The 15110-nt window shown below is 39.2% G+C and overlaps 1 protein-coding gene across 4 annotated transcripts; it reads right to left on the bottom strand.

Annotated features, from left to right (window-relative positions):
• Nucleotides 1-111: 111 nt before the first annotated feature.
• SMIM8 (small integral membrane protein 8) lies at nucleotides 112-14584 on the bottom strand. Of its 4 annotated transcripts, none has more exons than XR_008503157.2 (4): nucleotides 14474-14568; nucleotides 4562-4719; nucleotides 1526-1747; nucleotides 112-631 (listed from the first exon to the last, which is right to left on the bottom strand). XR_008503157.2 is itself a non-coding variant. In XM_054491482.2 (4 exons), exons 3-4 carry the CDS (start codon nucleotides 4694-4696, stop codon nucleotides 1589-1591), a joined length of 294 nt encoding a protein of 97 aa, XP_054347457.1. In that variant the 5' UTR covers nucleotides 4697-4719; nucleotides 12422-12442; nucleotides 14474-14584; the 3' UTR covers nucleotides 112-1588. The 4 variants fall into 4 exon arrangements, 2 of the variants coding, with proteins under 2 accessions (XP_054347457.1, XP_063522465.1); XR_008503156.2 differs by lacking the exon at nucleotides 14474-14568 and adding an exon at nucleotides 12422-12443; XM_054491482.2 differs by adding an exon at nucleotides 12422-12442 and having other exon boundaries at nucleotides 112-1747; nucleotides 14474-14584.
• Between the last annotated feature and the right edge of the window lie 526 nt (nucleotides 14585-15110).

Genomic DNA, 15110 nt, shown 5'->3' with positions numbered 1-15110 from the left:
AATACACAGGGAAAACAAAAACAAAAGAGTCTTTAAAAGGGATTTTGTATCACTGAAGTGCATTTTAAACTATACGAAGTACATTATACAGAGAGGCATAGCAAATAAATATTTGGGGTTCAGTAGTAAAGATTTTATTTAGTTCCATGTAAATTCAATTAGCTAAGTTCTTTAATACCTACAAATCACACATAATTACATTTTCATGTACCTTACAAAACCACAATAAAGTATGACAAACTAAAAATAACATTACGATAAACTCTGCCTGTGCTGTTATTATTACTTGGTAATATTAATAGCGACTGAAGCAAGACTTCAGAGGTGAGATTTACTCTGAGGCCCAATGACAATGATTTGGAGAATTAGGTTGAAATGAGTCCAGAACCCTTGTGAGAAAGATTTTAATTCTATAAGGCAGAATCTGGCCAGACACAGGGGCCTAGCCTTGACCTCTGTCCTAGGCCCCTGGGCCAGGTGCCAGGACAAACAAGGCCATTCTGCTTCTCACCTCCAGTGGGTGCTGACCGTGGGGCTGGGCTTTGTTTACACTCATTTTTACCTCCATTTCTGTCCCCACTTCCATAAAAGACACTTCAAAATGCTGATGCTTCAGAGAATAAGAAACATTCTGAAAAGAAAAAAAACAAAAAGGCCTGCTGGCATATAAACTTCAAAAGAAAAAAAAAGTATGTAAGGTAAACCTGGTACAATAAGGAGACCTTATCTATTCCTTATCTATCGAGTAGTTGCAGTTTTTAAATAACTATAAGAACACTTGGTCTTATGTTTATAACATTACAGTGACATTAATTAACATAAACAAAATTAATTAACATTAATTAACATAAACACTAAAATAGATAACATTTAGTTGTAGTCAAAATCACCATACCTCAGTAAAACATACTTTTTTTTTTTTTAAAGAAAAACTCCAATTACTCTGGGATATTCTTAATCCTTATTTTAGTAGCTGAGTGGAAGGATCTTATCCATTAAAATAAAATTCTGCCCCAAAAATAGCTAAAATGGAAACTGAAATATATGAACTATTTGTGACACTATAAAAACTACTTGTCAGAGCCAACTCAGTTTCTCATATCTCATATTTTTAATATTGACTTCAGGCCTTAAAATTTCTATTTATCTTTCTTTAAAAATATAGGTTCTATGCCAGGGAGAACATGAACATTTCCTTGGCAAGCAGCAAAACACAAGTAAATTTTCATGACAGCTGCACTGGCATAATTCATCTTAAAATATTTAAAACATCATGCAAATTTAACAGCATGGGTACTTTTATTATACAGAATTTAATAATTAACAAAAACAACTTCCATTCTCATGGCAGTTTTATAAGAGGTAAGGAAAGAAAAATATTATGATGCTCGCTCTGTGGAAAAAGAATGAGATAATGGCTGTAGCTGTGAAAGGACAAAATTTACGACAGTTGTCTGGTTGCAACTGCTATCTTCTCTCTTCATTAGCATGTTCTAGAACAAGAAACATGATACTGTACACTCACAAGGTCTTTCATTTGAAGATTTCAGAACCCTTAATAAAGGTCCATCTGCAGTAACCAGCACTACTAATCCCATTTGGATGTTTTCCGCCTCATGTAACTGTGCCCCTCACTATCAATAGCTTCATAGAGGTCCTTTTTATTCTCTTGTGTTGCATGTAGATACCCAATATATGCCACGCAAAGTGAAAGAGTTACCAATCCGAAAGCCATTACAGGTTTGTTCTGTCAAAGAAAAAAGAATTATAAAGCTTTAGTAAGACTAACAATTTGAGGAGACCAAAATATCGGTTGCACTTTCCTCCTGACATGCCACATCTTTATTACAACAGTAGCATTACCATGGCAATATTTCAATTAAAATCATTTATTCAGTTCTTTATTCAATTAGCTAAACTACTGATTATCTAGAGATTATAGAAGACTCTTGCTTCTCCTCTCCAGTCTTTCTCCCATCTACACCCTGGACATCTCAGACCTCTACTCTCAGGAAGGTGACAGCTGGGAAAGGAGTGGGGCAGGAAAACCGGTCGGCACCTGGAGTTTTCAATGTGTGAAGTGGAGGAGCTGCTTAACTTCCTGGGTCCTGGGCCCAAGTCTCTCCATTTGCAAATCTCAAATTAGTTCATTTTATTAGGAAGTGAGGAATGAAGTACACATGCTATTCTTCTTGCCCAACTCATGAACAACTGGCAAAAAACCTTTTATATATTAGGCACAGAAATGATGATGTATACACTCTTCGCTGGGAAACTACTCCATTACCTCAAGAAATTTAGTGATTGGAACAGCTATTATGCTGTTAACCTTGATTTACTCTTGGACAATCCAAGACCCTAAGAGGCAAAGTGATGCTTTCAGGTTAACACACACACACACACACACAGAAAAGCTGTGTTGTTGTTGTTAAGAGACAGGATCTCACTCTGTTGCCCAGTGCAATGGTGCAATCATAGCTCACTGCAGTCTCAAACTCCTGGGCTCAAGCGATTTTCCCGCCTCAGCCTCCCAAGCTGGGACTACAGTTGTGCACACCATGCCTGGCTAATTTTTTTGTATTTTTAATAAATACAGGGTTTCACCATGTTGGCCAGCTGGTTTCAAACTCCTGACTTCAAGTGATCCGCCCACCTTGGCATGAGCCACTGTGGCCAGACTAATTTAAAATTTTTTTGTAGAGATAAGAGTCTCAGTATGTTGAACTCCTGGCCTCAAGAGATCCCTCTACCTCAGCCTCCCAAAGTACTGAGATCGCAGACATGAGTCATGATACCCAGCCAAAAAAAAAAAAAAAAGCTTTTAAATGCAGGAAAGATGTTCACAACTCCAGAAAAGTATTTTGTCTATTAACTTTGTTACTCCTGAAACGATACCTGAGACCCTTTTCTTTGCATGTTCACACTCAACGAGTTGGCCTTTCTTAGGTCAATGTAAATGCACAATAGTGATACAAATAATAGTTTCTGCTTCTGTCACCATACCTGCTGTACCACTACTGAGAAATAAAAGAAACTCTTTAACTGAGAAATGTGAGCCCCCTTTAAATTATCAGGCCCAGAGAGGCACTGGAATGAGATAGTAGTCATGTCTTGAGCTAAGTAATAATTTTGAAGCCCTTGCTATGTGGGCTCTGGACTGACACCACCAATAGCTATATATTAACCTTACAATGCCATCCACTAGACATTATAACTCATACTCTGTAGTTCAACAATGTACAATTACTAATCAATGTCATTTCTGCAAACCAATGAAAATTACTGAAAAGCAACTTTTGTACTTGCCCCCTCTCCTGACTCATCTTTTGTCTTAAAAACTCCAGCCTCTCCTTTGCTCTCCAGAGTGCTTCCCAGGGTTACTCCGAAGTGTTTCCCAGACTGCAGTCCTCAACCTTGGCCCAAATAAACTCCCTACCTATATTAATTTGCCTCAATTTCTTCCTTTAGGTGACATTTCTATTTCAAAATAAGGGTCAAACTTTTTCACTTAGATGAACACCTAAGAAAGGACACAGACTCAGAGCAGTTTAAATTTACAATTCTTGAAATGCTTTTAGCAATTAAAAGAACACATTAGTTCAAAGCTTTTAAAATATTTTACCTTGATTTAATGATCTGATTAAGTTGATCTATTTAACTTTAAGACAGTTTACATTGGTAACTATGTTACTAAAATTCTAATCAGATTCAACACACTTAAATATTTATCATATTTTATTTTAATTTGATTTTACATTTATTTTAAAATAGAATCTACATTTATTCAAAAATAAACTCAGCCAGGCATGGTGGTTCATGCCTGTAATCCCAACAATTTCGGAGGCTGAGGTGGGAGAATTGCTTAAGGCCAGGAGTTCAAAACCAGTTTGGGCAATATACTGACACACCATCTCTACAAAAAATTTTAAAAATGAGCCAGGCATGAAAGTGTGCACCTGTAGTCCCAGCCACTCAGAAGGCTGAGGTGCGAGGATCCCTTGAGCCCAGGGGTTTGAAGCTGCAGTGAGCTATGACTGTACCACTGCACTACAGCCTAGGTGACAGAACCTCTAATAAATAAATGAATATCATCAAATCAAATGTTTTGGAATTTTTCACAAAGTATCTGTAATATTGCTTAGATAAAAATATTACCTACAGGCTAGAATTGCAGTATGTTAAGAACAGTCAGATTTTCATTGTGGTTTCCTTGCTTAAATGGAAGGTCTTATTTACCTAATAGTACCTGATCAAACAACAAAAGTTGTCTTCAAATTAATGCAACTATTAAAATAGTACTTTAGATAGTTTGAGAAGCCAATCCATTAAAGGGAAACCATTTTTCATTATAACTCTCAAATGCCCTTAAAATATTTACTTTTATATGTGTATTTATATGTGAAACAGCATTTACAATCGTCCTTCCACCTGCTTTTATTCACAGAGAGGTCCTACTTGTCAACACAAAATTTCCATGATAAAATCAATTACAAGAAAATTAGAACTTTCTGACAGTCTGGTTGGATTAAACATAAAGTCTTATCCTGGATGTATTTCTTACAGGTTTAATGAAGAGCTCTGGATTCACGGCACGAAATAAGGTTGTTGTGCGCACCCCTCTGAGCCCTGGGCTTTGAAAGTCTTTCTCTTTGGGTGGTTCCTTTTTGAATGTTGGAGGCTCAGGTGCTGAAGACATCTTGATCAATGATGATTTATTATCTAAAAACAAAATAATATTTTTTTCCCTTCATAATTGTGCTTCTCTGATAAATTTCTTTAAAAAGTAATTCTTAAATTCTTTCTTTGAATTCCAACCCAGATACATACCAAATGTCATTGTCAGTTATCTTATTACTTTGTATAATGCACTTTGTAAATGGTGCTTTAACTTTAATTTAGTAATTTTGTTCATTATTTTAACTTTCATCTCAAAATAAAAGTGGTGGGCAAAGGTTGTTTTCCTACTTTTATAGAAGACTGGAGAATTGTTTGTTGGTCTGAGTCACGTTGTATCATATGCAACCAGGACTAAAAGTAGGTGAGGCCAGTAGGTTATCTGTTCCTTTCTTTAGTTCCTTGCTTTCACTCCTCCTCACCTTTCAACAGCCCCTCCAGAACACCAACCTGAGAGAAGGACCAGCATTCCTTTGCTCATTATCTTCTCCTACAGATTCACTCCTGGCCAGTTTCCCCCACTGCTCCTCTGTCTTCCTCCACTAGCCCACACACGAACTCATTTTCCCAAGCAGTAAGGATAAGGAACTGTTTGTACTTACTCCTCCATTGTCAATCAGCAACTTTCTGGGTAGGATATGCCCTGCTATCTCCTTAATCTGAATATCCTTTTTTATCTTAGCTACTCTAAATCTATCCTATTAAATCCAAGTGTGTCTTTTGTCTTCTTGTTTTCCTAGCTGAAATGTCAGCACTTTGGGAGTATTTTTCTCTTCTAGGTATTATTAGGCAAAAGCTTATTTTATCATCTCTGCCATCTAATGCTGGGATGGGAGGTGAGGGTTGAAAGAGGGGAGGTAGAGAAAGAAAGCTTCCAAAGATGGACATAAATGACAATATAATAAAATTATTTGGGGGAAATGCTGCAATCACTGTACAGTAAATGTTATAAAATAAAAGTTAAGAGCCAAACATTCATATTTAAACACACATTGGGGCTTTTTTTTTTTTTTGAGACAGAGTCTTACTCAATTGCCTAGACTGGAATGCACGTGCAGTGGTGTGATCACAGCTCACTGCAGTCTGCAGCCTCAAACACCTAGGCTCAAGTGATCCTCCCACCTCAACCTCCCAGGTAGCTAGGACTACAGGCATGCACCACACCTGACTTTTTTTTTTTTTTTTTTTTTTTTGGTAGGGGCAGGGTCTCGCCATGTTGCCCAGGCTGGTCTCAAACTTCTGAACAAAGCAAACCTGCCTCTGCCTCCCAAAGTGCTGGGATTACAGGCATGAGCCACCATACCTGGCCAGTATAAGTATTCATTAAGCTTACTATTTTATAGACTTTATAAAATCAATATTTTCGCAACTTCGTAGTTAAGGAGAAAACTAGGAGCTTGGCTTTTCAAAATACTTTGTGTTGCAGTAGTCACTGAATGTTCATCTGTATCACTTAATTGGGTACGCACCTCAAGAGGAACATCTGCTTGAAGAAAAAGGAATGTTCTAAGCACTTTCTACACTTGCAAAGGCTTCAGAAATGTTCACTGTTGCTGGTTCCATCACTTATTCCTCATGCATATCATGATTATCATTGTTGCCTTCTTCATCGTTACCACCGTGGCTTTCTTGTTCAATTTTTACTTCAGTTAGCACTCCTGTAGCAACTTCAGGATTTGCTAACTTGGGAAATAGTTAAATTGCTATCTGTAGCCACACAGTTTTCAAAATCAAACTGGTTTGAGACATCAACGACAGTAGCAGTTGAGTGCTAAATTGGTTCAAATACCACATTTGGTTGCAGTCTTCTTACAGGAAGACCTCAGGCGATTCCACAGGAATCATAACTGTGTTTCGCTAACATTTCATGATTACAGATAACTTTATAGATCACCAAGTCCCTGCAATCATGTCAATGGCTTATTCATGTTGCTTTTCTCCATTTTTTTCTTCATGCTCTACATTTAGAAAGAGTTGTTCCAACAACTGCTTTCAGAAGTGAGCTTTCATTGTGCCAACTGTACCCTGATCCAATGGCTGCAGAATGGCTGTGTAGTTCAATGGGAAAAACTCAACCCCTACATGATCCAAGTGTGGGAGTATGTTGTGGGCAGAGCAACTGTCTATCGGCAAGAGCATACTGTGTATTGCTCCTTGCATTCCCTTGTCAATCTTTAACAGCCATTCAGTAACACATTTCTCATTATTCAGGCATGTGTATTGGCTTGGTAATCAAGGGGGAACATTTCTGAAGCACTGAGAGTTAGCTGACTTGCCAAAGACAATTGTTCCAGAATGCATTACAGTAGCATACACCAATCATCAATCTGTTTATTTCCTTTGCAGAGTCTACCTTTGGCATGAAGCATATGCTAAGGTAACAAGAACACCTGTTTCATCAGCATTTAAAACACCATTCAGGCTGGGCGGGGTGGCTCACACCTGTAATCCCACTATTTTGGGAGGAAGAGGTAGTAGGACTGCTTGAACCCAGGAGTCTGAGACCAGCCTGGGCAACACAGCTAGACCCCGTATCCAAAAACAAACGAACAAACAAACAAGCCATTGAAGCTGTAACCAGCAATTCTTGTTTTTGTTTTTAAATTTCTCCTGCATGTAAGTTAATAACTTTCTCTACTGAAAGTGTTTTCTTCACTACAGGCAACTTGTGAAACAATTCCAGAATATGCCCAAAGTTTGTTCAGGCAGCCCACACTTGCTTGAAACTCACCATGCCTGATAAGCTCTGGATGTTTGTCCCCTCTAAATCTCAAGTTGAATTGTAATCCCCAGTGTTGAAGGTGGAGCCTGGTGGGAGGCATTTGGATCACGGGAGCAGATCCCTCATCAATGGCTTGGTGCCATCCTTGTGGTAATGAGCGAGTTCTTACTCTATGAGTTCATGTGAGATCTGGTTGTTTACGTGTGACACTTCTTCCCCTCCCTCTTGCTGCCTGTCTCACCATGTGACGTGCCTGCTCCCACTTAATCTTCCACCACAACTGAAAGCTTCCTGAAGCCCTCACCAGGGGCAGATGCTGGTACCATGCTTTCTGTACGGCCTGCTGAACCGTGAGCCAATTAAACCTCTTTGCTTTATAAACTACCCAGCATCAGGTATTTCTTTATAGTGATGCAAGAAGAGACTAACGCAATTCCTAACGTTGGCAAAAATCCAATGCTTTCTACAGCAGTTACATGCCCATTTCTTGCACGAACCTGATATCATGCAAAAACAGTGATAAAAAGGACCTCACATTCACTTTTGCTTTAGTCCCAGAATCCCTTTTTAAACTTTCTCTCCAATCTTGGTTCAATCTTTCAAAAATGTGAACAATGTTGGGGTAGTGGTGTTAAATTCCTTTGCTATTTCTCCTTTGTTGTGGCAGCAATCTACTGCTTCCACTACCAACATTTTTTTCTTCTAATGAGCACTGCTGGTGTTTCATTTTTCTTCTCTTAGCCATGATGGTGTTTATAAAGGTATTTAGAATTTAAGTAACAAATGTTGGCCACCAGGTGCCTATAACAGGTGTCAGTGATGTTTCTCCCTGTGCTAAAAACTTGTTTGACTATAAATGTGGGTGCTATAGTTTGGATATTTGTCTCCCAAACCTCATGTTGAAATCTGATTTCCAATGTCGGAGGTGAGGCCTAGTGGGAGGTGTTTGGGTCATGGGGGTGGATCCCTCATGAATAGATTAATACCCTCCCTGGGGGAGGGTGGGGAGCAAGTGAGTTCTCACTCTGTTATTCTCCTGGAGAGCTGGTTGTTAAAAAAAGCCTAGTACCTCCCCTCTCTTTCTTGCTTCCTCTCTTACCATGTGATTTCTGCACATGCCAGATCACCATCACCTTCCACCATGAGTGGAGGCAACCTGAGCCCCTCACCAGAAACAGAGGCTGACACCATGCTTCCTGTACAGCCTGCAGAACCATGAACCAAATAAACTTCTTTTCTTCATAAATTGCCCAGCCTCAGTATTCCTTTATAGCAACACAAATGGGCTAAGATAGCAAAAGAAAATGCAAAATGAAGCCATCATTAAAGTGGAAGCAGTATTATAGTCTGTCAACAGCCAAACCTATAAGGAAGATTAGGAAGAAAATAGTTAGCCCATGGCCATGTTATTAGGGCTGAATCTCAGCCTCAGAGTGTGCCACTAGATGAAACTGAGGCATTAGATAAAAATACTACAAAGGCCTGAAAAAGCAAATATACAAAGGTAAAAGTCGTTGTAACCAGAAACTGACATAAACAGCATTTTTCCGTTTATTATTGGAAAACAGCTGTGTGTATTTAAAACAAAGATAGCCTATAGAAAACAGATGTTCATTGGGAAGAAAAACAAGGTAATGGAAAAGATGGGTATAGAAGTTCATATTGCAGAGCACAGAAGGGTCCTCAGAACACAGTTTATTACATACACTTTGTGTGGATGATAATGTGCCAGGAATTGAGGATGATGAACTCACTCCACACCTGATGTCCAAAATTATAAAAAATTATGTTACATATAATTATATATTAATTATAACATGTGTAATTTATTAACATAATTATATATTAAACAATAATGTATTGTAACATACAATTTACATGATATATTATTACTCTACTCCTGGGGTATATAAAATTATATACTGTATACAATTTTGGACTTCAGGTGTGGAGTGAGTTAATCATCCCCTCAGGGAGGGCATTAATCTATTCACAAGGGATCTGCTGTCATTTATATATACATATGGGGGGAGGAGGGGGGAGAAAGAGAAAGAGAGAGACTAGTTACAGCTAACAAAAATGTCACTATTTTAAAATTAAATGGATGCACTGATGCTGAGTGTTATGAAATTCAACCTATATGAAATATGTCTGTAAAAAACTATATAGTTATATAGCGTTCTAATGCTAATTGTGATGACTTAATTTTAGTTGTAAGATTGCTTATCTCCTTTTTTCCTTAGCAGAACCTATATTTCCTTTATAATGAATCAGGGTAGTATTTGTTAATACTGCAACTCCCAGACACTCACATTCACCTTAATAATTCACTGTTTATTAAACTCTTTGCTAGAAATGACAAATAATATTTTGACTGGAAACTCACATGTATATTTTAAAAGATTTAATATACCACAATTTCCACTGTTATTGACTTTCTGGAAAGTATGAGAGTAACATTTTCTATTATTTATCATTCTTTTATTAGAAGTGGGATAAAACAGATCAGTTTTTATTATTTTTATTTTTTTATTATTATACTTTAAGTTTTAGGGTACATGTGCACAATGTGTAGGTTAGTTACATATGTATACATGTGCCATGCTGGTGTGCTGCACCCATTAACTCGTCATTTAGCATTAGGTATATCTCCTAACACTATCCCTCCCCCCTCCCCCCACCCCACAACAGTCCCCAGAGTGTGATGTTCCCCTTCCTGTGTCCATGTGTTCTCACTGTTCAACTTCCATCTATGAGTGAGAACATGCGGTGTTTGGTTTTTTGTCCTTGCGATAGTTTACTGAGAATGATGATTTCCAATTTCATCCATGTCCCTACAAAGGACATGAACTCATCCTTTTTTATGGCTGCATAGTATTCCATGGTGTATATGTGCCACATTTTCTTAATGCACTCTATCATTGTTGGACATTTGGGTTGGTTCCAAGTCTTTGCTATTGTGAATAGTGCCGCAATAAACATACGTGTGCATGTGTCCTTACAGCAGCATGATTTATAGTCCTTTGGGTATATATCCAGTAATAGGATGGCTGGGTCAAATGGTATTTCTAGTTCTAGATCCCTGAGGAATCACCACATTGACTTCCACAATGGTTGAACTAGTTTACAGTCCCACCAACAGTGTAAAAGTGTTCCTATTTCTCCACATCCTCTCCAGCACCTGTTGTTTCCTGACTTTTTAATGATCACCATTCTAACTGGTGTGAGATGGTATCTCATTGTGGTTTTGATTTGCATTTCTCTGATGGCCAGTGATGATGAGCATTTTTTCATGTGTCTGTTGGCTGCATAAATGTCTTCTTTTGAGAAGTGTCTGTTCATATCCTTTGCCCACTTTTTGATGGGGTTGTTTGTTTTTTTCTTGTAAATTTGTTCGAGTTCATTGTAGATTCTGGATATTAGCCCTTTGTCAGATGAGTAGGTTGAGAAAATTTTCTCCCATTTTGTAGGTTGCCTGTTCACTCTGATGGTAGTTTCTTTTGCTGTGCAGAAGCTCTTGAGTTTAATTAGATCCCATTTGTCAATTTTGGCTTTTGTTGCCATTGCTTTTGGTGTTTTAGACATGAAGTCCTTGCCCACGCCTATGTCCTGAATGGTAATGCCTAGGTTTTCTTCTAGGGTTTTTATGGTTTTAGGCCTAACGTTTAAGTCTTTAATCCATCTTGAATTGATTTTTGTATAAGGTGTAAGGAAGGGATCCAGTTTCAGCTTTCTACATATGGCTAGCCAGTTTTCCCAGCACCATTTATTAAATAGGGAATCCTTTCCCCATTTCTTGTTTTTGTCAGGTTTGTCAAAGATCAGATAGTTGTAGATATGTGGCATTATTTCTGAGGGCTCTGTTCTGTTCCATTGATCTATATCTCTGTTTTGGTACCAGTACCATGCAAAACAGCTCAGTTTTATTGCTGCTTCTCCTTTATGAGCCACAGTCACTGATGATACAACAGTTCTCCCAAAATTGCATGAACTTATTTACACCATCGATCAAACTAACACTTTTTAACAACCATCTATACTTTGTTAAAAAAAATTCAGATTACTGAGACCAGAAAGGGTCTTAGCAGCCAAGAATTTGTTATATATAACTATTTTAAAAACAACAACAAAAACAAAAAAAAAACCTTTTCTACATATGAGAAAATTCTTCTGTATTTGTTCACATGCCAGCCCACAGAGCTGTACAAGTATGGCCGAAGAATAAATTCAAGATGTGCCAGTTGAATAAATAAAACAGGTACAATGCAAAACCTTAGTCATTTCTTCACAGATGTGTAAATTGTTTTGGGGAAAACAAATCTGTATTTTACCAAGTAAACTTTTAATCCTGAAGTTTAAGTTGACTAGCTATTTTCAAGTACAAAACTAATACAAGTTCCAATTTTAAAAGCTGCGGAACTAATCATAAGGTCAAGGCATGGCAATAACTTACTCTGACATTACCACTCACCTAAGACAAAACCAGTTAATATCTAGCACACTTCCATCAGAACTTTCTTAGTCTTCCCACTAGTTTCTCCACCTTCTTCTCTTACTTTCTGTTTCCACTGCAGCTGTCACTCATTTACTTACATATGATATTGACCAATCTCCAGTTATCACTTTGAAGATCTATTTATTTTTAAGCTGGATTTAAAAACCTCATTTACTGTGTTAAAACAGTAATGACATAAAACATACATACACACATATTAGCAGGGATGCTGGGAACCTGGCATTACACTGCTCTTGGCTAAGTAATTTTGTGATTAATTTGTGTGCGGGCCTACCTGCAAAATAATTAATCAGGCATGCCTGGCTGTGCAATCTGCGCCACTCTTATTTCTTCTTCATTTTTCCATCACCCACTTCTTGTTCCCTTTTCTATGCATGATTAAGAAACTGTTATTTATCTTTTCTTTAAAAAAATGGAGGAGAGTAGAACATTTCACAGCTGCCTGTAAAAAAGGTCTAAACTAAGGGGTATTTACTTCATTCGTTTCTCCCTGGTAAAATGTTCTTTACCTTTTTCTTCTGTCCATCCTCCTGTGACGGAAGCGTGCAATGGAAAAAGGAAGAAGCAAAGATAAAGGGCTGCCCGTTTACCCAACTCCATGAGAATCATTTACATCTCAAAGCGTAAGAATAGTAAGCCCCTGAAATTAATAACACACAATGTGAGAGGCTGTACAGATGGTCCTACACCAAGAGTCAGGACTAGTCATTTTTGAATGATTTTCCCTCCTTTAGTAAAATTCTTGCTCAGGGAATTATTCCAGAATACATGACTACCTATTAATATATTGTACATGCAAATTAGACTAAGATATAAAGAATATAAGAATTACTTTAAGGGAAACACTTAATCTTCAAATTAAGTGTTAAGAAGACAAAACAAAATGACCAGAATCATAAAATGTTAACGAGCAGGAACCTTATTAATAATGAAAGCCTTTCCTTTAAAAGACAGAGAATTATAAAATGGGCAAAATATTTTCATGAAAGTATAATACACTTTTTTATAGTTTTACATGCCACATTATCTTAATACTTAAGAAACTAACTTGAAGTTTGGGGCAGAAAACCTTAAAAATAATTTAAATTAGTTTAAACAAGTTTGGGATAGAATCAGAGAACTTCATGGCTTGCGGGGAAACGTAGCATAACCTCAAATTCTCACTTTGCTACTTAAAAGCTGTGTGTCTTTAAGTGACAACTCTGATTCTCAGTTTCCACCTTTATAAAAGGGGCAATACTATCTATTGCATAGATAGGTACTAAATGTGTGCATTAATTAAGATAACACATTTTAAAGGATGCAGATGTTCAATGAATGGTAGCTACTTTCATACTCACCATTTAGTCTAACTCCCCCTTCTAAACCCCTTTCTGAGAAACCCAGACCCAAGGAGATGTCTTTACCAGGAGGGTGCGATCATCTAGGTCTCCCAATTTCCAGCCCACCAGTATTTCACCACCTCACCCCATCTTACTCTTAAATTGATAAAAGGCCTTTGCATGTATATTACAATATTTAAGAAACAAAATTATAATCACTTAAGTTTTAAAAATTGATTATATATATGTTGTTTTCAAGGTAAAATATACTTTCTAAAAAAGTATCTTTCCTGCCGGGCGGGATGCCTCACGCCTGTAATCCCAGCACTCTGGGAGGCCGAAGCGGGTGCATCGCTTGAGGTCAGGATCACTTGAGGTCAGGAGTTTGAAACCAGCGTGGCCAATATGGTGAAACTCCGTCTCTACTAAAAATACAAAAATTAGCCGGGTGTGGTGGCGCAGGCCTGTAATCCCAGCTCCTCGGGAGCCTGAGGCAGGAGAATCGCCTGAACCCAGGAGGTGAAGGTTGCGGTGAGCCGAGATCGCGCCACTGCATTCCAGCCTGGGCGACAGAGCGAAACTGTCTAAAAACAAAACAAAACAAAGCAAAAGTATCTTTCCACCTCTTGGATGTAGTACTGTCCCTGAAAAAAGGGGAAAGGCTTTGCTGGCAACAGCCTGAGGACTGACAATCTGAGTCTTATCCAGCTTCCCCCAATGTCATGGACTACTGTTCGCGGCGGAAGGCTTACTCAAAGACAGACGCATTGGAAGCCTCCAAAAGAAACTTCATTCAGTTAAGTTCTACACATTGTGTTGCAGGGCTGAAAAAGCACGAGTGTCCGCACTATGACAAAAGAAAAGCGGCGTCTCCTGAAAACACCACCATGTTCCCCTATGAGTCTGGTGAGCCAGGACACTAAGAAACTGCAGGAAACGAGAGAGTTCTCGGGGTGGGGGTGTCCATGGATGAAGCACCGAACAGACTGTCCGGAGCCCGCAAGGTGAGTACGGGAAATGGGCTCTGTGGGGCCAGAGAGCTCCACCAAGACTTGGGGTGCGGGTACAGGGAGTCCATGGAGAGGCAAAGATTTCGGCTGCCCGAGAGGACGCTCCCTCCCTGGGAGAGAGGCCGGCAGGGCAGCCGGGAAGGACAGAGACTGGAGCGTGATGGTGCGGCCGCACCGTCCCCTCTAGGCCGGCGCCCAGCCACTCAACACCACCGAAGCCGCCGCTTACCTTTCGCGGGGTCACCTCCTCTCCGCGCCCGAGACGCCCCGCCCCGCTTCACCGCCCCGCCTGCTAGAGAGAGCGGCGGAGCGCGCCCGGCCCGGCGCCACAGCGTCCCCTGTCTTCCGGAGGCTGCGGCGCAGCGGCGCGGGGCTGCGGGGACCCACCCAGCGCTAGCCCTTACGGCTCTGAGGACCTCGCGCCCGTCCTTGGGGTCTGCGGGCTGGAGTGTGCAAGGGACGTTTTTGCTTTCTTCCCTTTTTGACCTTTAGTTTTCCACCTCCCAACTTCAAATTACCTTCCAGTTCGGTGTGTATGTTTGTATAAATAAAAGAAGACATCTCCTAGAAGTATGTTTATTTCATGAAAGTGGAAAGCATTCTGATTTGGGAAAGAAAGCTAGATCTGATCTCCTCCTACCCCTACTTCAGGGGAACAGTCATTTAAGCGTAGAGTTAATACTCTGCCATTACGTTAGGGCCTTGAGAGTCCGACATGCAGGATGTATGCAGGTGCAGTTGAGACAAGAATAGATATAGGGATGCTGGTTTGCACATACTTTGCTGATGTTTAAGTTTGTTGGGATACACGTGAAAACTGATATGGTTTGGCTCTGTGTCCCCACCCAAATCTCATATGGAATAAT

Source organism: Pongo pygmaeus, chromosome 5 (assembly GCF_028885625.2).
Source record: "Pongo pygmaeus isolate AG05252 chromosome 5, NHGRI_mPonPyg2-v2.0_pri, whole genome shotgun sequence".
In the NCBI taxonomy this organism is placed as follows: Eukaryota; Metazoa; Chordata; class Mammalia; order Primates; family Hominidae; genus Pongo; species Pongo pygmaeus.
This window is presented reverse-complemented; position numbering and strand designations above follow the sequence as displayed.

What these genes read in the sequence shown, in the direction of transcription:
- SMIM8 (XM_063666395.1), bottom strand. Translation starts at nt 12,521, where the DNA reads ATGATTCTCATGGAGTTGGGTAAACGGGCAGCCCTTTATCTTTGCTTC. An exon ending in AGGATGGACAGAAGAAAAAG is followed by an intron (nt 4,720 to 12,421) that starts GTAAAGAACATT and finishes TTTTGTTTTTAG; the next exon opens with ATAATAAATCATCATTGATC. An exon ending in CAGAGCTCTTCATTAAACCT is followed by an intron (nt 1,748 to 4,561) that starts GTAAGAAATACA and finishes TTTCTTTGACAG; the next exon opens with AACAAACCTGTAATGGCTTT.